Source organism: Rhea americana, unplaced genomic scaffold (assembly GCF_003343005.1).
Source record: "Rhea americana isolate MKP2758 unplaced genomic scaffold, rheAme1 scaffold_152, whole genome shotgun sequence".
NCBI classification, from domain to species: Eukaryota; Metazoa; Chordata; class Aves; order Rheiformes; family Rheidae; genus Rhea; species Rhea americana.
In genome coordinates, this window is record NW_028185617.1 from 792,429 (window position 1) to 818,445 (window position 26,017).

The 26,017-nt window shown below is 36.1% G+C and overlaps 1 protein-coding gene across 1 annotated transcript in view; it reads right to left on the reverse strand.

Annotated features, from left to right (window-relative positions):
* Positions 1–26,017, reverse strand: part of PTPRZ1 (protein tyrosine phosphatase receptor type Z1) — a 105,534-nt gene that overhangs the window by 24,690 nt on the left and 54,827 nt on the right. Inside the window, exons 9-13 of the mRNA XM_085299700.1 lie at positions 22,980–23,164; positions 22,080–22,206; positions 14,950–14,993; positions 9,853–13,420; positions 6,151–6,295 (exon numbers count right to left, since the gene is read on the reverse strand). Of these exons, the coding sequence (XP_085155826.1) occupies positions 6,151–6,295; positions 9,853–13,420; positions 14,950–14,993; positions 22,080–22,206; positions 22,980–23,164 (4,069 nt within the window). The remainder of the gene's footprint in view (positions 1–6,150; positions 6,296–9,852; positions 13,421–14,949; positions 14,994–22,079; positions 22,207–22,979; positions 23,165–26,017) is intronic.

Sequence of the window (26,017 nt, forward strand, 5' to 3'; positions counted from 1 at the left end):
ATATTTACAAGGTTCTGTTCCTTGAAAGCTGTTGGCTTAAGCTACTGTATGATCATTGGCATTTTATGTAATCAGTGTTATTGTAAGTTCTCCTTCCATACTGTTCTTGTGAATTAGTAGCASTGTACAGATAAAATCCCCCATATGGTTGCTATAATCGAAGAGAAATATAGAGCCTACTTTGAGAAACAGGTGGAAAATAAAGGTTTATGCGGATACTGTCATTATTTCTGGGATCATTAATATAAATCATAAAGACTTTGGTAAGCCTRTTTGAATTAAGCTTCAGGGAAACACACAGATACTCCTGGAATGTGTTGGGAATTTTCTGTTTTTGTGTACACTGCAGATTTTCTTAAAATGCAAGGGAAAGTGGACAGTTACACAAACAAGAAAATCTAGGTATGCAAAATAGTACTAGTGATTTACATGGAAACCGTATTTGTAGTCTAGTTAGACTCCTCTAAAAGTATATTTATGGCAGTCATGGAGGGGCTTTTGATTTTCCATGATACACTTGGAGTAGGACCATCCATTATGTACTTAACTTCATTTAGAAATTGATATTCTGAATCTAGACTAAGATCACATTCAGGATGTGCTAGGGAACAGCCTTCTAAATTTAATGAGGTCCTAAGATTAGCATCCAACAGAATGACCAGCTAGACTGGCTACTGGGGTGGGAGAGGCTGTCTCTCAATGTTAGTGTAATACTCAAGAGGTAGTCTTAGGAGAAAGTGAAAAATGGTTATAAAAGGTAGACAAATACCGAAGTACTTCAAATCACTAATTATTTTTGGAAAGTCTGACCTCCAGTGCATTGGGCACTGTGCATTCAGGTCTAGTATGTTTATAAAAGTAACAACAACAAACTAACCATACCAACTGCCCCAATACTAAAGCACTGACAAAACAAAATGTTCTCCATCAAATAACATTATGCTTTGAACAATGGTCATACATAAAGTATATGTAATAACATTAAAAAGTTAGCTTTATGCATGAAAAAAGTTTAAGCTAAAAATAATTTAATTAGTGTAATGATTTCTCACACCGTAAGCCTTGCTTAAAATGTCCTCAGAATATGCTGTACATTCACCACCCTTCACTGAGCCACTGCGTCTTTAATCTTTAACAAGTTAATTGTGGCTGAAAATAAATTACACCCTTAACACATTTGGGAGACAAATTCATAGCAGTTGATTTAACCTATAATAAGACTCATAAATAGGTACTCCATCTGCTTCTGCATCAGCAGTAAAAGCCTTCATGACTAAATCTAATGTTAATAATCATGTCTCCTGTTAATTATCACCTGTCGTTAATGAAAAAAATGATGACTGTTTCAAACTTGCAGACAAAGGTCCCATCACTCAATGTTAACCCGATTATTTAATTTACACCTTATATCACAGCATTTAGATCTCCAACCTAAAACTGTAATTCATCATTTAGACACTGCACTTCTTCAAACACATATTTTATACATGAGACAGTGCTAAAACATTGAATTAATTACAGTCTGTATCTGTGCAGGAAGCCATGCAGCAACAGCTCATCAGTTTAACAGGAGGGATACTCGATCCGAACACTTAAATGTGAATTGCGTGGGACAAACCTATGCCACAAACTGCAGAGAACATCCTTTCTCTTGTGTGCAAGCCACAGCATCTCGGATGAAGCACCTACTTCTTTGGGGCAGGGACTGCTCRGTGCTTGATTTTGGTGCTCAGGGAGTTGGGCAGCACAGCGTGGTACTACGCGTGGGGGGGGTGGGTGTGTTTGTGAGTGTGTAGGGGTTACTGCTAGTGCACGCTGGCTGAAAATTGCTTCTCAAAAATGTTAGCATTGAGGAAGAGAGTCAAACATCAGAAGCGTGCCTCTGAAACACCCACTGCTCACCCAGCATGGTTTCAGAGGAATTACTATTTTTTTTCTCTGAGAACTTTATAGTCTTTTATGCTCACAGAATATCAGGCAATAGGTATTCTCAAATACCTGTTAGAATTTATTTTTAAACAAATACAAATTGCTGTCTGGAATTCTAATTTTCAAATTTTGTTAATTCTTTTATTTACAATCTGATGCTACAGAGTTGAGCATTTTTTTCTTTCCTGGATGTATGAAAGCAACCTATGTAAGTTTAAATCCATTTTTACTATGTCTCTTCATGTGCTGGTTTAAATATGCTTGCTTATACAGGGTTCTCAACTCTCTTTCCACAAAATTAAGACAGGATTCAAGGTACAAGCTTAAAACACAGATATGAAAATGAGCATTCTTTGATAGCTATGTTTCAAAGATGCAGGATGGCAGGGAAAGAATTAAAATCACAAATGCCTGTTCAGGATATTTTCTGCCACTGGGCTGGCAATTTCCAAAGCACTGCTGTCATACAGCTTCTAGGAGGCTTCATGACAGCTAGTGGATATTCAGTGTCTYTATAGATAGAAATGTAGGTGGAATTGTATTAGCAGTTTGCTGTTCACAACGCTATAAGAGCTTGTCTCTTACTGAGACTCACATATACAYAAGAATCTTGGATGGTACAATTCCCACTGACACCTGTTATTTTACTATTTTTCAAGCCTTGTTTAAGATAACCATTAGGAAAACTAACTTGCATAAATAACCTGATATCTTCTATAAATCRCACCATCAGGCTTAATCTCATTGCTCAACTCTATGAACTGTTTCAAAACAGTACACATACATTTAAGCAATTTCCAGTGTATGTCAGCATAGAGATACTTTCAAGTTCAGTCATCTTAATACATAAGGTTAAATTCAGCAAAATCAGAATGATGATACCATCAAGAAATTAAAAGAACAGAGAAAAGAGATTCAAATATTCCTGATTCATCTCTGTTACAACGACTCTGTCAAGTAGATACAGAGAGATGGAAAGACTCTAGGTTTGAATGGAAAATTCTCTCTRAAGCTATAGAAAAAAATCTGTCCAGAACACAAGGCCAGTAAGTAGGCAAAAGGATCTCCTTGTTTATTCCACTGTAATCTTAAGTAGGCTAGAGAAATGACATTGCTGGAAAATTGTTTGAATTACTAAAGATTTGATACAAAACTAGAGTAGTTTAAAACTGTGTATTTTATTTAACCACCTGCAACTAGATATTATTTAGAMAGTATCACCACTAAATTCTTCTATTCCTATCAGATAAATGAGTATTTTATTGCAGATAGATTGAACTTGTGTTTAATGGGATAGTGAAGAGATCGGGGAATTTCCTCAAGTGCTGATTAACAATTTCATGAAAAAAAAAAACAAACCCAAACAACAGATGGTATAGAATTATTCTTCTGATACAAGTCATCTGAGTGCAGAACGAAATAATTTTGCTTTTTTTAACCTTGAAAAGCTGAAAGTTGTATCTCTGATGAGTTATTAGTTTTTTTAAACATTTTTTTTTTAAAAAAAGAATACACTCTTTTCATATTCAAATCAGGAGCTAATGGTGGAAACAATTCAGAGTACTATTCCCTCACTCAAATACACAGCTAGGATACACCAATGCAGTTTCTATGAATACTATTRCCAAAGAATACATGATACCTCCTTGCAAACCTAAACTTTTTATGAACTTTAAGGAGTGCAAATAATTGACCCACATAAAAGAGAAAGATTTTAAAATGCACTGTAAAAATAAAAGTTGATAGTTTATAAAAATTATTTCAAAATCAGCTAAAGAATTCTTATATCTTTTATATAAATATTTTCCAAGCAGGAAGAAAGCAATATAACACTAAAAATAATGTTCTGATTTTTCTCATGCTTTGAAACAAGGCAACAAAGTCTGACCTATAATACATACTATTTATATTTCATTTCTCTGAAATAAGAAATATGTTACTGATGTTATAATAATGCCCAAGAAATTTTTTCCGGAGGATTAACAAAAAAAGAGCTCCATATTTTATTTTGTAGTACACAAGAAATACAGGAAAGATTAAATTCAACTTCAAGAAGATATTATGGCTAACGGGATTTTTGTGTTATTTTGAAAGACCTATGTTACTGAATTGTTCATTCCCAGAGAAAGAATACTAAATGAACACAATGTTATTTGACAAAAACAAGCTTGTAACATGTGTAGGATTACTAAAACTGCACTATACAATCTGGGTCTTAAAATGGATGGTGCTGTTTGGCAAATAGGAGAGATTTTAAATACTACTTAGCTTCAAGGATGAAACTCTTTGAAAGATGAATGCTCATGTTGCATGACATAAAAGAAAAGGTAAAAGACTCAATATGAAAGTGGTTAACTGGTTAATTCTGTGATAAGTGTATAATTATCCAACTAGAAATAAAGTAAGAAATGAGTCTTGCAGTTCTTCCTACAACTAGCTACTTTTTTTTGAAAGAAGAGAAAATTATTCTGAAAATTAGTTGTTCAAAAGTGTCTTTAATCATGCCAAAGGCTGGCTGACTCGTTAGCACGCTTGCCTGGAATGACGGCAGCTCAAGCTCAGTTTCTTAGTCCGTTGAGAGACGAGACGTATTCTGTGCCCCTGTGGGATGTAGCCTGATGGTCTGACACAAAAACCAGTGTCAGAAGACGTGSAGAAAAGTCAGTAAGCACAACTCTGACACCATAACCTAATGATTCGGGTTGTAGCTGAGACAGGCTGGCTGTGCTCCACTTCCTGGTTCTCCGAAAGTTATGCATTTCAGACTAAACAAGATTGGGTTGGGAAAATGAAAACAAAAAAAGAAAAACCCACAAAGAAACAGTCTCAGAAGCATCTGTGAGATGTTCGAGCCTGCCTTCCCTCTCGTTCGTACAGGACCTAGAACACAGTCCTGCTCTCGCTGTTTACACATTAGCRCTATACTGCATGAGCAACATTGGAATCAAGTTCCTGACAGCTACGACATAGCATAGATCTCCACAGCAGCAAATTATTGCAACTAATTTCTCCTTTCTGACCCACTGCCTTTCCTCCTTGGCAAGCAACACCCTAACGAAGATGCTAGGGTTCTGCATGGATTTTGAAAGCTCTAAGGGAGCGTAAAAGGACTGACCCTAGGAAGACTCTCTGTCTTTACAAAGAAACGGTCACGCAAAAGCTTGAGCGCTCTCACCCAACCTGCAGTACWGTCACATCGCTAACAAGCTTCCTGGTATGACTTTAGCCTAGGTCATCTTACATTCTTCCACACAACCCTAGCCATAATCTGGGGTTAGCACCAGTCAGAGACCATTCCCAGTAGGTGATTTGTATGCAGCCAGCCTGTTTCTTGAGGGAAGAGGTTTTAGCTGTATGGAAGTGAGCTGTGCCATGCTGGTTGGCCTCAGGGCTGGAGAATGGTCCCTGGTTGATTTGAYTTAACAAGACCGTCTCTTTTATCCTCACCAGTTATGTTATCCAGGTTTCCTATAGCTATCATTTCTCTTTAGCTTAACATCTTTCTCAGCTTCTTACCAACCTAGCAACTCATGGAGAAACACACCCATGATTGAAACTTGAGTATGTATGTGCACATGAAACTCATCTTTAGTTACCTGCTGAATGGTTTGAATAGTTGAGGAAAAAATTTTGATYCTGAGACTGGAAGAATCCCACGTTAGGGACAACCTTCAAGTCACATAACATGGTAAGGGCTACTTTATAAGTGATCTTAAACATTTATACACTATCCTATTCCTAGCTCACATACAGTGTGAGCTACAGCATACTCTTACAATCCTTTGTGAATTGCTTATTGCTGTTGAGGACCACAGATTCTTGTCTTAAATCGATAACTAGTGTTTTTTAATAGTTCCATGAATTGGAAATATAGGAAAGGAATCCATGTTATTTATTTCTCCTCCCCCTCCTCTTTCCTCACTGCTCAAATAATTGAGTTTCTAAGCATTAATAACCACAAATCATTTTTTATTAAAACCTCTCAATATGGAAATAAATTATTTGAAATTGTTCACCCTCTGCAACCACAAAAGAGAATTGTAGCTGAACACATTGGAAAGAAATTACAGCACATCTGGGAACACAGGAACACAAAGATTTTGTGAAAGACAGGATCTAGTCTGTTGACTAGATTATTGAGCCTGTTCAGCTCAATAATGTCAAACACTTTTTTAAGATTAGAGCTCTTTAGAACTGAAAACAAACAAACAAACAACTTACCTCCAGTATATGAGAATACCCACAAGAATCACTAGACAGATAAAAGTCAGGGCTGATACGACCACAAGTGGTATAACTGTCTTCTTCTCTGATTCCAGACTCTCAGCTAGACCAATACGAGACTCATGGCTACTATTACTTGCCTCTGCAGTCAGAGAAAATTGAAACATCCACGTTTAAATTCTAAGAAATGCATAGCACAAGTGACAGTGTCTTATAATGAACCTACTAAATAACACTTACCTCTCTTTTTTACTATGTACTGCATAAATGTATACATTTTCAAACCAGCTTACAGAAAAAAAGCAGACAGAGAGTAAAGCAAAATATTCAAGCTTATGTGACTCAGCCTTCCAGCAATGGAAACTTCTCTTTGTAAGATCAACAGATTGTTGTTAAAATATAATTAGGAGAAGAAAGCTTTTTATCAGTCTATCAGCTCAGAGTTAATGGTATTAAGGGATCTGAATATGTAATATTGGAAAGTATAAAGAACACACTGATATTAAACTGCCACTCATATAATGCAAATCACTTCTCTTGACTAACAATGTGATGGGACATTTTTACTACAACAGAAAATCACTAAGCGATCTCTGTTCTGCAGTTAGGGCTTCTATATTTTAATACATTGTCCATTCTGCAATTTTCCATATAGATAGATGGAGAAATACTGCTTCCTTTGAATTCGATTACAGCAYTCCCTCCCATATTCTATTGGAATCAGAATTTAATTTTCTCTTTTTATACTTAGCAGGAATCAAATTATTATTTAAATAACTATATTGTCTATAAATCACATTTCTGCTAGCCTTGTAATGCTGGATGACAGAAATATTTGGGCATAGAAATCTATTTGAAGATTAACATAATATATTTTATAATCTCATTAAAATAAGAGACCACAGTGGGGAAGAGACTAATCCTGGAATCTTCATTTTGGCTATCTCCATAAAAGTAAACACTTTAAAAACAGTGATTTTGATACAAAATGACTGCTGTTCTTTTTCAATCTGTATACTCTTTTGTGATTTGTGGCTTTTATATGAGGTAAAATACAGAAACAACCACTTCCACACCTCTTGGAATTTAACTTCGAGATTTTTTAAAGATAATTAAGTCTTCTAGATTTGCATTCAGTCCTAATTCAATTAAAATGTAGTACGGGAGCAGAAGTTTGGTGTCCAGAAATAAGCTGCACTTCACTGGTATTTCAAGTGACTGATTCTAATTCATACATGAATAAAAACTTTCAGATAAAAAAGAGGAGAGAATGCAGCTGGAGCTGAAAAAATGACAACAAAGCAAGTGTCCAAGTTAAGATGTCAAAAGAAAAAAAAAAACAGTAGCTATCTGCTTCCATTTTCTTGAGTTTAGACACTTTATGTATAAAAAGGCTTTGCAGACACCTTCTGCATTTTCTTTGAAAGTGCTCAAGTATCTAAATCTCTCATTGCTCTTTAAAAMCTGAAGCTCAATGTCTAAAGTGATTGAAGGCACCAAGTGGTAGTCAGTGTTAGAAGTGGCTTCTGGAGAAAGAAAAGAAAACTCCCCAAGTTTCTAGTGAGCATGCTAAAATTAGTATTTCCTAGTGATTTCAGTGGAAACCACACACATGCTTGAGAGATCACAATATGATCCCTTTGAAGTATTCACATTCACGTATCCAACTCYGGACTAAATCACAGGGTAAAACCTGGTCATACCTATGTGATGACAGGATTCCTTAAAATTGCATGACAAAATTCTATTAGCCTTCCTTCTACGGGGAGTGAAAAGCAGTCAAACCTTCTCTTTAAGCACGTAGCTTCTTGCCTACTTGGCCATTACTCCAACGATGGCTGCTGGAAAGGCAGACTCATTTATAGTGGATTTCTTTGCTCCCTAGTAATAAGCATGTTTAGATCCCTTGYATTACTCATTCTCTATTAATTTCTCTTATTGTTTTAAAACTGAAATTGAAAGGTTTAGGTAGCCATAGGGTTACTATCAAGAAAGTTGTAATTCAGAATAAGCATGAATATGCATCAACAGCTATGAAGAGTTGGAAATGTTAAAAATTACAATTTTTCTGAAATGTTAAACAGTCAAARCAACAAAACAACATCTGATGAATTCATTCTGATGTACACAGAAGTTCTCAGCTGAGAGTATTTGTTCTTTTTAATTGCTTTTTAATTGAATCAAAGCAAAGTGTCTTTGATTTGCAGGAGAKTTCATATTAGAAGTTACATGAAGTGATGCTGTATAGTGTCATTCAAAAATACCTGTAACACAAACTTTCAGTCTGTTGCACTGCTACTCCAGTTATGTATAATCCTTTCAAATTACTCTCAGTAATAATTCAAGCTCATTGCTAATTGGAAATGACACTTCTTATRTTAACTGCAAACCTCTTATGATAACACCCATTTACCTCAACAACTTGGTAACTACTTACCTATTAGATTAATTTACTTACAGATTCAGTTTTACAGTGACTACCCTCGTAGGACTCCTGTTAATTTTCAATATATTTTCAATTTTACTTCACATTCGATTAGCCCCAACTACACAGAGTGCCAATCTATCACCTTGTCTAATTAATATTCTTTCACTTGTGAGTAATATGACCTCGTGTGATTTAACTGGGTATTTATAGGACCGTGCTTAAAGTATCACACACTTTATGGATTCCTTTCCTTAGGTAGAATTAGTTGGATGATACTGCCCTCTACAGATGCCTCGAATATTTAACGAAATTCCTGCATTCAATTTATTTTTATGAAATACCACTTTAATCTTTTTTTTTTAATTATTATCACTGTAGATATTGTTTCTGACTTTATTTTTGGATTTTCAATATTCTTATAAGAGGCAATCCAAATATGTGTCTGAATAGTGCACACTTTTCCACCAATATATTTTTAAATGCAAAATAAATGTTTTAGACTTATCATATTCTTATTCACATGATGTGTTATTCTGCATTCTGTACTCATCCTTGGAATCATTCTTCACAAATAGTTCAACTAAGTTTAARAGGACTAATTAGAGAGGAAAATACTAATACATATAAGCAGCGCAAGAGGATCTGGCTCTAGCATTTTGGAAATAAGCAGATCTAGTATGCATTGTCAGCATCTTACTGAAATTTGAAAGTGGCAAAAGCACTAAGAATGAAAATGAAAGTTTTCACAAGATGAATCAGAATCAAACTGAAACATCTTTTTCCTTGCTCAATACAACTTGGAGAACACAAAATAAAACATAATGAGAAAATGTGCTGCCATAATTTAAAAAAMCAGAATCTCAGAGGTATTTTTTTTTTCTGAAAGATCACCACTTATTTTTGTGCACAGAGCCTATGGCCCTGTTAAACCTTAAAAAATAAAATTAGACAGCAGTGAAACAAATTCTGTTTTTAGATGGTGCACCACCCAAATTCTACTGACAGTACAAGTCTATCCAAAGGCAGAATGTTAACCTTATTACTTGAAGAGTGTTTCAGGTACTGTTTTGAGTAGACAGAAGTAGCATCTACAAGACAGCCAGCTCGACATGCATCCCCAGTCCCCCAGTGTTTCCCCTTAATCACACCCACTGGCCCTATTATGTTCTCTTTGCATCACAATATATGCAAAAAAGCTTTTCATTCRCTATGATACAAAAATATCCCCTCAGAGCTTTCCATGCTACGCGTTAGACTTATCCATAACTAACCTGCCTCAGAGATGTTGAATACTGATGAGTGATTGCTAGTTACAGATGAGACTGATGACTGTGATGATCCAGGAGTTAATTCTGAGTTACCTGCTTCAACTGCCCCTTCAGAGTCTCTCTCATTAAGGTCAGGAAAACTGAAATCTGTTGAAGTCTCATTATCATTAAGGCTATCTGAGGTACCTTGGCCAGAACCACTTTCTTCATCACTTGTAAAAACAGCCCAAGACTTAGACTCTGATGTGTTTTGCAACGGGACACTAAGAGTTTGAATGTGGTTCTCCAAAACTGCTGTGTTGTTGCTCTTCTTAGGTATCACACTTGCTGTCAAAGTTGGTTCTGATGTATAATTATGTCTGTCCATGCCATGGTTAATCTGACTGTCTGATGCAGCAGCTGAAATGTTCTCTTCTTCTTCAGGTTTCTCAGAATGAGAACTTATAATTAGGTTACTCTGATCCTTGTTATTGTTTACCTTTGTGTTTTGTTCCTCTACTACCATGTCCTGAGTTTCTCTATGGGAAGTGCATGTAATACAATTACTTACAGGGAAGCCATCATCATACTCATCGTAGTCATCCTCAACTACAACAGGCCATAAATCAGTACTGGACATGATACTGGGAGACAACCCAGAGGATTCTCTGGAAGGAACCAGCAACCTACTCAGAGTTATAGGGATCTCACTTTTGGGAGAAACAGCCATAACAGAAACACGTACATTTGGTAAAGGAAGTGTGTGATGAATGGACACATCAGAATCGGAAACAATTGTAGGCATGTGAACAGGATCAACATCAACTGCAGAACTTGAAGAGAAACTGGTAGCCCCACTTCTTTCAAAAATGCTTGAGGAGATATGGCTGTTTGGAGAAGCAGCTACATTATCAGCTGTTAGGAAAGGAGTTGTTACAGTACTTGCTGCCTGGGGGGAAAAGGCATTTGTATTTTCTAAATTGGTCAGCTGGAATGAAACATCACTACCATAAAACGAAGGCATAACCTGCTGAACATCTTCACTGTTAAACAAATTGGATGAAACATATTCCTCACTTGCATAAGACACAAATAAACTTTGAAGTGATGCTGTGGGCTTACTAAAAGTGTTTGACAAGTCAGCAACAGTAGGTGCAGATGTAGAATGCAGCATTGTTTCATTTGCAGCTGAACTTGGTGCCATTTGTTGCAATATTTGGTCARATGTAGAACTATCTTTATAAACCCTGGGGCTTTCAGCCAATATTGGATAACTAGGCACAACTGCAACTGTGTTAAGTAGAGTGTCATCGCCAGAAGACTGAAAGGAGGATTGAAGTAATGCTTCATTACTTAATGTAGCTGAGGTCTCATAAAGGTACGTCTGAGTTGAGGGTAACATTTCACTATAAGCAGGGGCAGAGAGAGGTTGATCTGAGATTGCACTAAGCATAGGTTTAAGCAAAGTATCATCAAAGGCTGGAGATGTAACATGCAAAGGCTGAACGGAAAGCTGATTTTCTGTAAGTTTGCTAACATCAGGATCAAATAGCTTAGTGGTGGGGAAAGCAAGAGAGACTGGGAGGATTCCCTTTGTGCTAGAAACAGGAAGTGGGCTTTCTTGCAGAGACATATTCTGCTTAATTATACCATGATTAGAAACATACGTAGAAAGTTCAAGTGTCACTTTACTTTCTGCACTGGAAGCCATTCCACTTAAAGAGGAGGAAATCTGCAGTTCTCTTTCATCTCCATATATAACATCACTTTTATGAAGCATCTTATTAACATCACTAAACCCAGATGATTCATATGTGATTTCATCTACAAAATCAGGTGATGAAACATTAAATATGTTGAAAGTATCTGTATCAGGCAAAAGGGACTCACTACCAGAGTATGCTTCAGACCAATCCGTATCACTAGACAGAGAGAGTGTAGGCTGCAGCAAAGTATCAGCTTGTGATATTACAGAAGAAGGTTTATGCACCAGTACATTGTTATAGCTGCTAAATAAAGGATCTTGACGAAATACGTCAATAGAATCACGCACAAATTCTGCAGAGTCATAAGAAACAGTAAAGCTTTGGAGGGATCCCACATTACTAGACAAATCATAAGGAAGTTCAGACATTGTAGACAGTGCATGCATATTTAAATCACTGCTGGATGGTTCAACTTGAGAAAATATGTGAGTTCTATTATGACCAAATATCAATGTCTCTGAAGCAGCATGAGTAGTCTGATGTGACACCACATCAGCATATTGAGCAAGGCTTGGCTGTATTAATGTATCACCCTCTGCCAATGTCAAAGAAGCATGCAGGGACACCTTATCACTTGTAACAGCTGGAGTAGCACTTTGTGGAAACATTTGAGAAATTGTGTACAGACGGTGAAACATTCTACTACCGGAGGAAGCAGAGGAAAATGTAAGCAAAGGTACATCATCATAGGAGGACAGGGTGGGTTCAAATGACACATCAACACTGGGAAATACAGGTGTAGCATGCAAGGTCACATCACTACCTGATGTAGCAGGGGTAGTGTCGAGCATCTGAGAGTCAAACAATAAAGGGGTGACTAGAGGAAACACTTCACTACTGGAGGAAGGTTGAAGAGGTATCTCACCATTATAGACTGGTTGAGTTGTCTGAGAGAGTACCTCACTGGCAGCAGAAGCAGAATCATATTCTCCAGAGCTTGAAGACAGAGAATGAGGTGATAACTCAGCAGAGGAGAAAGCAAAGGTAGAGTAATGTGGCAATTCTAAATCCGCATCTGAAGTGTCCTCTGAAACCACTGGGCCACTGGAATAGGGTACTGTAGCTGGCTTTAATCCCTCAACATAAGCATCAGTATAACTGATCTGAGACAATTGCCTACTATCCGCTGTATCAGTAGATTGAGTTGTCAGATCTGTAGCATTATGCAACCATAAATTTCTGTCAGTGGAATATGTATGCTTTGGAGGCTTATCAGAGCTTGAGGATGTCACATCTTCTGAAATATATTTAATAGATCCTTGGGAAAGAACATCATGCATGCTTATATCTGGGCTTCCTGAAGGCAGAATGTCTTCTTGGGAGGTCTCCTCTGTAACCAACTGTGCTGAAGAGGTGGTAAGAAAGGAACTCCAAAAGTCATCAGATTCTTCATCAGGTTTAAAAGTAGACAATAAGAAATCTTCCTCACTATGGCCAGTGGTGGTTATTCTTGTTGGCTCAGTGCCTGAGGAAAGGTATATGTATTCTTCTTCAATACCTTTGGTTGAGTTAGTAAGTTGAGGAGGGGTTCCAGTAACTGTCTGGGATTCCAGAAAAGGATCTTCTTCTTCAGAAATTTCACTAACAGGTGGAGAAGTTTGATAATAAACTGCTTTGAAAACATCATCCTTACCATGCAATTCTTCTTCTTTTGTTAAGTATTTATTTGTTTTAGCTTCATTATATTTTGCCCCCATTTGCTCTTTACTGTAGCTGGATGTAGTCATCAGAAAATCTTTCTTCCTTATTTGGTTTATTGCACTATCAGTGCTAGGAATCACTGCAGTTTCTTCATCCACCTCTGTTTCTTTTTCATCAACTTCATCCTTTGAAAAAATATCATAGCCAAARAAAGTTGAAAATGTTTATAGACAATATACACAAATCAAAGCCAAACACTGCAATAATACATTTTCCTGGCTTCAAAGAAACAGAAAACATGGGAGACAAAATTAGAGAAAACCTTGGAAAAGATTGTTGCTCTTAAAGCAAAATGTTTAGTTGAAAGAGTATTTATCCTATATGTATGTTTCTTTCTTGAAAACACTATTTAATTGCAATACCATCAAAAAAAAATCCTATCAGTAACTTCTAAAACGTTGTGTTACTCTTMCTCTGTAATAATTTCACAAGTGTTGTAAACAATATTACCTAGTCCCTGTTATGACCCTTTGTTTGCTGAACATGATTAATAATACCTTRTGAAAAGTGTATGTTAGGATTTTGACTTCTGAAACCAGATCCAAAAAGAACTTATACGTCTAAATACACTCAGGATTTAGGTGGTCTTTCAAGACCTAAGTTGAAACACAGCTCCTCCTTCCCCCCACCCCAAATCCAAAAATGTAATCTGGAAGCATCTAAATTGTTYAGTGGTCACTTTCTTTTTGACCTAGACACAGTGGTGTCTGCAGGTCTACGCAGTGCAGTCATCCAGAGTTGACATTCAGCTACAGTCTTGTCAGAGGCAATATAATAATCTAGATATGTAGCTTACATAAATATGGAGAAATAGATAGATTATTGGCTAGACATCTTCCATAAATAGAAAAAGGGGTAAACAGAATAAGTACAGACTATCTTTAATCAAGAAGGACTTGTYATCCATGAGAATATTGTGGATACAGTTTGAATGTATAAAATAAAAGTTCTGAGTGATCACTTGATATAAACGCAGTTACCTGAAGTAACTGGCCAGGCTATAAAATCAGTATTAGAGACTGTCAGAAAATTATTGTGATATTATTATCTCTCTCTTTRCATGGATGCCAGAAAGCTTGTCACCGAACGTATCTATGAAGCCTGCAGAAGAAACAAAAAGTCCAATATGGTGTGGAATAGAGATATGGTGTAATAAACTTTAAAGTCTAACTTGGGTTCAAGAAGTAAGGGTGATTGACCCTCCAAGAATTTTGGAATTTTCTGGTTTGAAATGACTGCTCTTAAAGTCAATCAATAGCAGTCTGAAAGGCACACACAAATCTCACTCTATCTCATCAAAAATGCCTTTCTCCCTTACATTAGTTTACCTTACATTAGGTTACTGATTTCACTCAGAGTTAAGACTTTATCCAGTATCCTCATGTTCCACTTTTTTWWWAAAAAAAATAGGTATATCCTGTGATTTCCTTGACTTCTGYATGTATCTCCAGCTCTAAAGAACTATCTAGATGGTCTAGAGTTATCTAGGCAGATATACCTGAAAGAGCAGGCTGCATATGCATACATAGAAATTCAAATAATATGTTCTGTTGGTAACATAGTTTGGTAAATTTTCACACAATCGGAGCTCCATTTAGTTTAAATAGGTGTATTGCTTTGAAATACTCTTTTTTTTTTTAAAAAAATGCTATACCTCATATTCTTCAGTTTCATTCAGTTCAGGAATGAGGCCAGCCTCTATAAAACAAAAAATATATATGATATCACCCAACATTTAAAATTCACAGAATTATTAATTCTGAAAAGATTCATTTGATTAGTTAATTCATTTATTGAAGCTCAGACTAAGATGCTTTAGAGGATTCTGTTTGAAGAAGTGGCCAGCCAMCTGCACTGAGGACTAGCTGTGAGGGTAGTCGTGTTTGTCCAGGCACTGTATGTTTAGCCACAACGTTTCTGACTGGCCTCATCTTGATACTGCAACTCAGGCTGAATCTGCRCTGAGGAACCACATCCTGGACAAAAGAACTAAGTTTATGAGAAAGTTTTCTACAAGCAAGTGGCACTTMACACAGAAGTGACAGAAGAGAGAGAAAAGGTAAATCTGGGAATCAACTATTTCTCTACATTTAATCTGAAAGTTTTAAAATATTCTCCTAAAATGATCTATTTTATAATTTTCATTTTGACACCCATGCTTAGAGGCTGGTTCTAGTGCAACAGTCATCATATTCAGCCTAAAGACAGTCATCCCATCAGATTCATCTGATCTATTGCAGGGCAGATCAAAGAGATCTACCCTTACTATACCCAAGAGTTCAGTGCTTAAGGCACTGAAGTTCTTTTCAAACTCTCACTCTATGTAATACAAGTACCTGAACCCAGTTGTATCACATCCCACAAAAGGTCCCTAACAAATAGGTACCGGACACGTTGTGAAGAGGCTTCATCACTAGGCTTTAAGGATTCATCACTTTTTATAAATAAATAATAATTGAAGTAGAATGAAGAAAAGCTTCTACAACCCTAGTGAAAATGCTTATCCAATTTAGAGGCAGTCTCTCACCTTCTTCCTCACTGTATTTTTGGCTAGATCCAGTATTCTGCTTCTGATGGTGCTCAGCAACAGAGGCTTCAAAGCAGGTTGCAAGAAAYTTTCAAATTTTTGGTAGCAACTGGCATGGGTCTCAGGTGGTGAAATCTAATAAACCTTCCACAGCACTAACTCATTTTACTGCTCCTTTATCCACAGAAACATCCATTCTACATTTGAATCTTTCTGTTCTACTTCAGTGTTTACACATCAATACTAGTATATATTCCAAATACTGCATTAAAAGAAAATGTGAATCTTTTAATCTGAGAAGTCATTGTAAAAACAGCACCACAGAGTTCAATGTTCGCTTTTTYTTCATGATTCCCAAATGAAGTTTTCTCAAAATATTAGTATAAAGATGCCATCTTTATACTTTTCATCTCTGCAGAGTCAGATGCGCATCTATGACTTAATTTATGTTCTCTTTGTACTATTCATGTCTGTGTTTCAAAACAGAGACATGTATTATATGCATCATACAATTAGATAAAATGTWTCTCACTAACAAGCTCAGATAGTTTTATCTGTAGATTCTGGGATGTAAAAAAATTATTGACTGAACAATCATACATAAAACTTTTATATTCTTTTATAACAAACTTTTATACATTATGAAATATTGAATTAACCACTTCAGATATTTCATGAACAATATAGAGAAAAATTATCTTACCTTTGTTCCTTGGAAGCCTAGGAGGCTCCAGAGGTAGGGGGGGTGAGAAAGGGGAGGAGGAGATAATGATATTCCCTGGCTTCTCAATGATATACACCAAACATTGAAGATATTAGTTTGAAAAGTCTTACTACAGTAGACTCATAGTGTGTATTAGGCACTCATCAGATTTCTCAGCATAGTATTTTTAATAAAGAATAGTGCTAACTATTCATTTTGTGGTCATTATTCTTGAGCAGAGCTTTAATCAAACAATAAGAAAAAAATAAAATGCAGTGACTCTATTATAATATACAATATAATGTAGGTCTTCAGATTCCACAAGCAGGAAACTACAGCTCCTCCTGCTGTTTCCATGGAGAGGCATTAAAATACATGCATACAAACATGTATATGTGCATGTATACACATATATATGTGTGTGTTTGTGTATATATTTTTATATATAAATAAAACATACATATTAACACTAAATTTCCAGTCATTCTACAAAGCCTTTTAATTTTTAGTTGGTCACAGAAGAAAAGTATTTGTCRGAAGCATGAGACACACACTCAGAGAAGTTCTATTAATCCTGTTGCTGAGTTTTTGATTTAATAGCATATTAGCAATGCGGTAACATTCCCCAGCCTAGGAGAAAGAAACTCCCTCCTCCCCCCAAAAAACCACCCATTGATGTAGGTCAATAAGCAGGCTCTGTTTATTTTTTTCTGGAACCACACATTGATTATTCTATAGCTTACATTTTTAAATAAAATAATTAAATGATTAGTTAGAAAGTTTTAAAGAAATGTTTTCATATAATACTGCATTTTAATGATAGATGAAGAAATGATAGAACACAGATCAAAAAAGTAACTATTCCCTACATTTAAGCTCAGTACAAATCTTGAAATAAAAACTTAAAATAATCTAATTTGTAATTGTATAATAATTTTCATATCGCAAACTGTTTTCATTTCTGTACTGTCTTACGTAATAAATGACACTGCAAGAACAAAAGTAAAGCCTCTTTCCTCCATTTAAATTAAATTTCAGATATCTACATTCATCAGTACAAAATTACAAAAAGCATCCCCTACATGAAACGTTTAAGATATCTTTAGTGTTTTTTTAGGACAAAAACCACYCCCAAAGACAAGTTACAACAAAATTGCATAGTTAGATCCTCATAAAGTATTGCTGACAGCAYGAGCTCCCATGTAGGAGACAGCATTAGAAAGCCACATCCCAGCATGATTTTTTGATAAACTCCAACCAAGGTCTCCATACAGGATGAGAGGAGAGATATTTATTTATTTTCATTTCCAGTGTCAGTAGAAGCATGAAGTACCACTGGCATTAACTACACCACAAACTACTGCAGATAATTCCAGCATTATACAAACTTTATCTGAAGAGTCAAAAGCATGCATTTAGATAAATATTCAAAATCTGACGCTAATAGCGAATGACAAGTTGGTAAATAAYGGCTGGACTTTTCTCAAAGTTGACTAAGACATTATGCAAACAGTTCCTTTCAATTCCTGTAGAAGCTGGGTAGCTAAGCCATGCTGGGCAGCTGATCACTGTCACTGCTGGGAAACCAGTACAATACCCGTGCACAGGCATACCTAATGCTACCACTCTGAAAAGCTGAGAAAGAAAAATAAAACAAAACAAGGAGCAAAAGGCTCAAGTATGATCATTTTTACACTGTCACATCAGAGCTCTTCATGGCTCCACAGATTAAACTGATTTTAGAAATCAGCAGTGCAGACAGAAGTTTGCAGAGGGCATGGCCCAAAACAGGTCCTTCTGCTGATGAAGCATTCCCGAGAACAAGAAGGTTTAAATCTGGTCTATGGATCACCTGGAGCCTGCAGAGCCCTCACTAACCCTTCACAGAATGACAGATAGGGTGGGGAGAAGGCATTAGAAATGCTTTCTCTTGAACAKTTTTCAAAAGGAAAGGCTGAACCAATGGCAGAGGTTAGTTTTCTGAAAATCAAATTTGTGTTGCACAGYGTACATAAACTTCCCTCATGTTAAAAGTAGCCACTCCAGGGGTAGAATCCTTCCCAGAAAAGGGCCTTTCTATTGCTTCTGCATGATTTATGCCCCATTTAAGCTCTTAATAAGTAGATTAATTGATCTGGAGGTGACTGCAGTGAATTTCATCTTAATTAAACTGTTTTACTCAGAGTAATTCTTGATTATGAACGTTTATTTTATGCTTTATATGAGTCAATTTTATTTCATGTCTTCAYGGTGAAGATAACTTTTCTTTCATAAATTCACAAGCAGGAGTTCCAAGAAATCCCCTTTTGCCTCAAGATCTATAAAGCAGATCACAAAACCAATTTGATGTTACTGTTGTAAGCAGCAAGTTGCTCTGAACAAATCTTTCTCATTAGATATCTACATTCTCATATCTCTGTTGTTTGCAATACAATTAATTCAGGTGTAAATAATTAGTAAAAGTAACTAATATTAGAAATGAACATTAATTAATATTAGAAATGAACGGAAGTTTATTTCTTATTTTAAAATTATATCAAAGGGCAAGACATAATTTTTAAAACTTATTTATAAAGCAATGTACATTCATAGTCATCATATTAATTACAAGGGAGGGGTTTTTCCCTGACCTTTCCTTATTCATCGCTTTCAGATATACCACTGAGGAAGAGTCAAATTAAAACAACACAAAGTACATTTAATAACCTTGTGTCAGCTTCAAAAACAAAGCATAGAAAAGAAATAGATTTTCTGGGACACTCAAAACTGAGGCACTCATTTTGCTCTTTCACTTTTAGTGAAAACACTTTTAGTGTTTTCCTCTTTATTTCTTTTATTTTCTTTTTTCAATATTAAAATATCCCTGAAATCAAACTTGCAGTTTTCATTTGGGGCCAAACAAAACTCTTAATTTAACCTGAAATAATTCTCCTCAATTTTGCAGCTCTTGACAAATTAAAGGAAATGATTACAAAATTTCAGAATTGGCTCAAAACTGAAAAGACAGATGTGTATACAGTTTTAATATACAGATAATTTAACTCTTCTCCTTATAATTATTTAAAAAGAAGAAAACTTTGGATAATATTCTTAWTTTGCTTTAATTTGCTTTAATGTAACATTAAGGAGACACTTAAATGCTCAAATGAAAGAAATGAAAAAAATATCATTTTCATAATTATGCTACCTTGTTCATATTGCACATAAATACATATTTACATTATTATGTCTCGTAGGCTGTATTTTCTCATTTCTCTTTCAAATAAAATTGGTGATATGCTTGTGTAAAAAGGCAGGAGAATATAAGACCTTTTCTCAAAACTGCTACATAAGACATCTATTGCACCAAAACTTCTCTTATTGCGTTTGTGTACAAAGCTCAGAACAATTTCTACAGACATGCTGGAAGGCAAAATGAGTTTTGGAGTATACATTCCAAGGAAAGGCACTCACTCATCCTTTATCAAAATTAATRTAAAACTATTGCTGACTTCAGCAGAAGTGCAACAGGGACATAGCTGTCAGTGGCTGTGACTACCCTGCCRGATGCTTGGGGGCTGCCGACTGCCCCCCGCGTAAGCCTCTTCCCAGGTTTGAGCCCCAGCAGCAGGTCAATGYGTGGCACTGTGCTCCCCGCAGTCCTGCCTTGGTAGCCACGCCGCCCAGGAGCTCCAGGAGGAGCTTCTGGAGACAAACTCTTTTCAGTTGTCCCGTGTGACAGGACAAGAGGCAATGGGCAGAAACTGAAGCACAGGAAGYTCTGCCTGAMCGTGAGGGGSAATTTCTTCACTGTGAGAGTGATGGAGCACTGGACTAGGTTGCCCAAGAGGTTGTGGAGTCTCCTTCTCTGGAGATCTTCAAGGCCCGCCTGGATGCAACCCTGTCTGACATGCTCTAGGTGACCCTGCTGAGCGGGGAGGTTGGACTRGATGATCTCCAGAGGTCCCTTCCAACCTTACTGATTCTATGATTCTATGATTCCATCCAGGTCTCGCTCATCCCCGCTGAAGGGCTACAACTGTGGCAGGAAGGCGGGGTGTCCTACAGATACTACACATTTTACAATGCCTGTCTTCTGAGTTTTGGAGCACTGCGCTAACTTTGACTATTGAATCAACTATTGTTTAATAATGAAAACGCTAAGCTGTTTATTTGTGACCCAGTGTAGAAACAGATATAGGGGTACCTAGATGGAACTGCTTCTCAAACAATTTTTAAAAACACAAAATGAACAAATTCTGGTAAGGAACCGGAGGAATACTATATCAAAGAGGCGGGTAAAGGATAAGCAGAAAAGTGAAACACGCAGAATGACAGAACCTTGTCATGGACTTGCTACAAAAATGAAGAAAAATATGAAAATTCTGGTAGATATTAGCACAACAATACTCCAAAATACCCTCGTAACATGTTGTGTTTGAAAGACAAGTTAAATGTTTCTTGAAAGTTTGTATGTGCCATACCCTGAATCTTCCTCCCACTCTGCTTTCAGCCAGACACTGTCATGATATTTTAAGCCCATTAYCATCACTAGTTCTCAATTCATGTGGTAGAGATTGTCATATTATATGAATATTATAAGAATCATATTATTTCTCACTGTGAAAAAATGTGGTTCCCTTGAAATGAAAAACTAACCTGTTTTCCCAAGTACATCACAATATCACTAAGGACTTTGCCATATCTACACAGACTTAACTAAATGTAAAATTAAATTTATACAACCCACAGCTGAACAACAGAAATCCAGGTTCTTAAATAAAAAAGTGATTTGTTGCATGATCAAAAGGATTTTGATTTGTTCCTGTAATTAATTACAGAATACTTAATTCAGAAGACAGCTCTCACTAACTTTGATAGGAACCGTGTCTAATGCTAAAACTTTCACAGATTTTAAGGAATTATTACAGACAAGATCAAGCTTCATGTTATGGCTTTGAATTATTTCATATTTACTAGCAGGCTGAAGAGGTAAATCTGGTTTGAAATCAGTAAGATTTGATTGTTAGGTCTTTTGATTTTTTGCAAGGCAACATTAAGAAGCAAGGGAATTCCATCACCACAAGTGCTTTGACATCAAACTCCAAGTAATCATAAGTAATCAAATTTCAAAATCAATTGATACAGATTTATTATTTATATATTTGGTTTATATTACTTGTTTCCTTAACACTTTAGCTATGTGGACTCATTTTGAGCATCAGAAGGATGCTTTAATTATAGAGAAATAATACCAAACATGGCTTTATTTCCCTATATTATATTACTAAAAGATTTACTTGTGAGATTTGAAATCAGGTGGGTGTTTTTCAGAATATTCTTAGAGTTAAAAAATTAACATGCAGTCTCACAGGTAATATTTACAAGGAATGGAAAATTACATCATGATAAAATATCAGTAGCAAAGAACAAGCTGAAGGTTAACTGCAATGATTTTGAAATTTCATTTATCACATTTTGATAGTCGCATGTTTTAACTGATTTGCAAATAAAATACTTCCCTGAATACAGATTTTCAGCTAAAAATGAGCACTGAGCTCAAAACAACACTTACCTGGGTCTTCTAAAGGCATATCAACAATGACCTGGTCACTGTATTTTCCATATAGACCATTAGAACAAACAGCAACTATCTGAAGAACGTAACTCGTATTGGGCAGCAGATTATTTAGAATAGCCCCCTAAAAGAAAAACATTGTTTAAGCATTTACTTGTGAATATTCATCAAATTTTTGGAAGTTATTTTTTTCATAACACATTTTTCACACAAACCATAAAACYCCTTCTACCAGTACTACAAAACACGCTTTTTATATTTTATTGTCAGAGACATTAAAAAAAAAATCTTGTGATTTTTTAAAATGGAAGATACCAAACAACTGCATAATTATTTAATGCTGAATACTAGTCTAAGTAAATTATCTCCAAAAAGCTTATGCCTCTTTAAAGAGGATAAAGGGAATTATCATATAGGTGAAATATCATGAAACTATATTCAGAAACTTAACATTTATAGCAGTACTGTGCAGATAATGATTCTTTCCTCAGTTGCTTGTTTAGATTATTCTTTACACATCAGTGAACACTTAAGATCTGTAGATCACTATTAAGTTACTAAGGGTTTTATGGCTAAGGAACTCTTGAGTTTGACATGTTCATGAAGTTTTTTGGGGGACACTACAGGCAAGTAAGAACAGCAATTTAAGAAAGCTTTCTCTCTCATCTGGACAAGGGGAGGCTTTTCTTCGTGTGTTTTTTTTCTTTCTTTTTTCTTTTTCTAAGTTGTCTCTGTGGCTGCACAGCCAAGGAATGAAGTATAGCTTCTGTGGGTTGCAGCCAAAGAAATAAATTTCCATCGAATCAGCTCCTAGCTATTGTTTAATCCTTTAAAATAATTAACAATGAGTCCTTTACCATCCCTACTTTATATGAAACATGAAGAGTTTACAGTTACCAAGTCCTGATACCCATCTGTCAGAAACTCATGCTTGGGCTGGTCTTCTCCATCCAATTGTTGATAAAAGACAGCAAATCTCTCAATCATGGTATCATATACAACCCGAGGTCTTTCCCATGTAACAAGAAGACTAGTATAATTCTTTGGATCAGATTGGACATTTTCAGGTTCTGAGCTGCAAACTGAAAGAAAAAAAAAGACTATGATACTCATTAAATGACTCTACTGAAATCCTGATCCACCTCTTGTCAAAGATAGTGCAGGTCTTTCATGTGCCTAATTTTTGCCTTTCTCTAAAATATCTGAGATGCTGGTTTCACTGACTATTAGAGCAACAGAGTAGGATTTTAGAATTCAAACTCAGAACATACAGAATGTACATGCAGGCACGTGGGTAATTTAAAAAACAAGTGGCAGAGTCTTGGTAAATTTATAGCATACTGCACGGGGCTTAAAGACAATATACCGGTCAAAGGCAGGTAAGGTTGTATGAATATACTACATTAGCAGAAGATGCAAATTATTCAGGCAAAGATCACTGAAAAATGACAGATATGTTGTGATATAGTGGACTATACTACAGTTCTGAAAGGAAAGGGAAAAAATGCCTTCAGTTAACTTTGCAATTTCCCGCTTGAACACGGGGGGGCACTCACAACTAAATATTTTGCAAGATCACACTTCAGTAGTTCTGTGCGCCGGTGGGAAGTTCCGTGATGCTCTAGTCTAATCCAGTCAATGACAGATAAGCAGTGATAATTTTGTGTGTGTGTGTATGTGCRTTCTATAGCTGTGCCAGGTTGTATACTTTGAATCTACAGTGCTATGCATTTGATATGTTATTATATTAAATTATTTTAATAGACATATAAAGAAAGCATAAATTAAAAAGAATAATCTCTCGAGTCCATGTACATGCCATTAATTTACTAAACCTTGTTATCCCACCTCATTTCCACCAGATGGCACAATGAAATCATCAGCTCAGCAAAGATGATTCCCTTCTCACCCTTGAGCCATATCAGAGAAGATCTAAGCTTTTTTTTTTTTTTTTTTTTTTTTTTTTTTAACAAATTGGAACACTCTTTTCAGGTATTTATTTTGGAAAGTGTTCAAGTGTTCTTAAAACTCCTTTTCACAATGAATGTCTAAAGCTTCTCCCTGTTCCAAACTTGCATTCCAAACTCTTCCCTGCTGTCCTTTTTCCTCTCCCTCTTTTTTGTGTATGAGTGAATTTGTTTCTAAAATCTCTGACTATGCTCAGGCTGGTTTGTCCAGTATAATGTCTTTCTCTTTCACTCTGTCTTTTTTCCATGGTGATTCTTCCAACTATTTCTACCCGAGTAAAAAAGAAATGTTATCTTCCCTTTTATTTTTTTCCTTTCAAGGATCCTCTCATTCTTTGTGGTCATCCCAACAAGGAGCAACAATATTCCTGCATGACATTACTCTGCATATTATGTCACCCTGATTCCTTCCCAAGCTGTTGTCCTCTTCCTTCTGTTCAATCCTCATCATCACTCATTTTGCCTGTGCTGCTCCTTCCCTCTTTGGTCAGTCTTACACAGACACTTGCCAGAGCTACTTTACTCTTGCCTTCTCTCATTTTCTCTGGTCTGTCTGGAGACTGGAGAAAGCCAGGAGATCACTTATCAACTTACCTAATTAGCGACTTCTGGTCTGACACTGGCTTTTTCGAATATTTGGGCAAAGCGACTGCAAAAAAGGAACCTGTTGCTTAGTCTGAAGTCACAGATATTCAACTGTATTTTCTTAGGTTTTTTTAAGGGGCAAGCAGCAAAAAAAAAAAAAAAAAAAAAAAAAAAAAAAAACACAGTTTCAGAGTAAGAACGAATCATCTCTGAATAAATGCATAATCTTTGCTTTGAAAGTAAGCACTGTACTAGATCAGTTCTCCCCACTCAAAACTCCCTGTGAGCAGAGGGAACTAAAGGTAAGGAAAATTGTGCAGCGGGTAGGAAGGAACAGAGTATCTTCTGAGCTTACTGTATGAAACGGAGCCTCTTCCTCTTCCCGTGGGAATGCAGACCCTATTCACAGTGGACACAAAAGCCTGCACTTGTGTCTAGCATGTGTTGCCTATATATTAAATAGGTAGCAACTCTATCGAATGCAAGAGAACAAGATCTTTGAAAGATCTAATGATGAAGAAACTTTGGTAAACTGAAATAAGACAGAAATGTAGGGGAGCTTTTACCTTTAGCCTAGATGTTTGCTTCTCTTAAATAGATAACTTCTGAYGTGTTAATTGAAGACTGGGAAGGATTTAAGCTAAATACTAAAATTCTCTGAATACCTGACAACTGTTACAATGGTAACTTCATAAGGTTGAGATGTTCTAACTTTAAATGTTTGCTGTATATTTGTAAGGTTAAGTAAAGCTCATCTTATGGCAAGAATGATATTGTAACATAAATATAAAGAAAGTAATACTAAACCACCAGAATAAGGATATAGTTCCAGAAACCCTTTCTGAGTTGAGCAAGACCAGCTAAAACCACTCACAGGGCTATGTGGTGACCTGGTGTACCGAATCTGTACTAAAAGTGATTTTGGAAATTAAGGTGCAAATGGTCATTATTGTTTGGAAAAGAGGCATAGATTCCTTTCCCAACACACCCTGAGCTTAATGTGAGGTCACATATGCCATAAATCATTTGATAATGAATATACAAATTAGATGCTTAGGAGATAAAGGGGATGAGAACAGATAGTTTTTTTTGGAGTTATTTCTCCAAGAAGACATTTCAGTGCCTTTTATTTGTTTTGTTCCTGCCAAACCAACATTATAAGATAAATTACTAGAGGTTTTGCTGCTAGAAAACTGACTTTAATTTTAGAAAACTATTTTGCAGCTCCCAGGCCAGTTAGCTCAGTTGATTAGAGTATGGTGCTAATAACAGCAAGGTCATGGGTTCAATCCCTGTATAGGCCACTTGTTTGTAGGTTGGACTAGATGATCTCCAGAGGTGCCTTCCAACCTTAASAGTTCTATGATTCTAAAATAAATAATG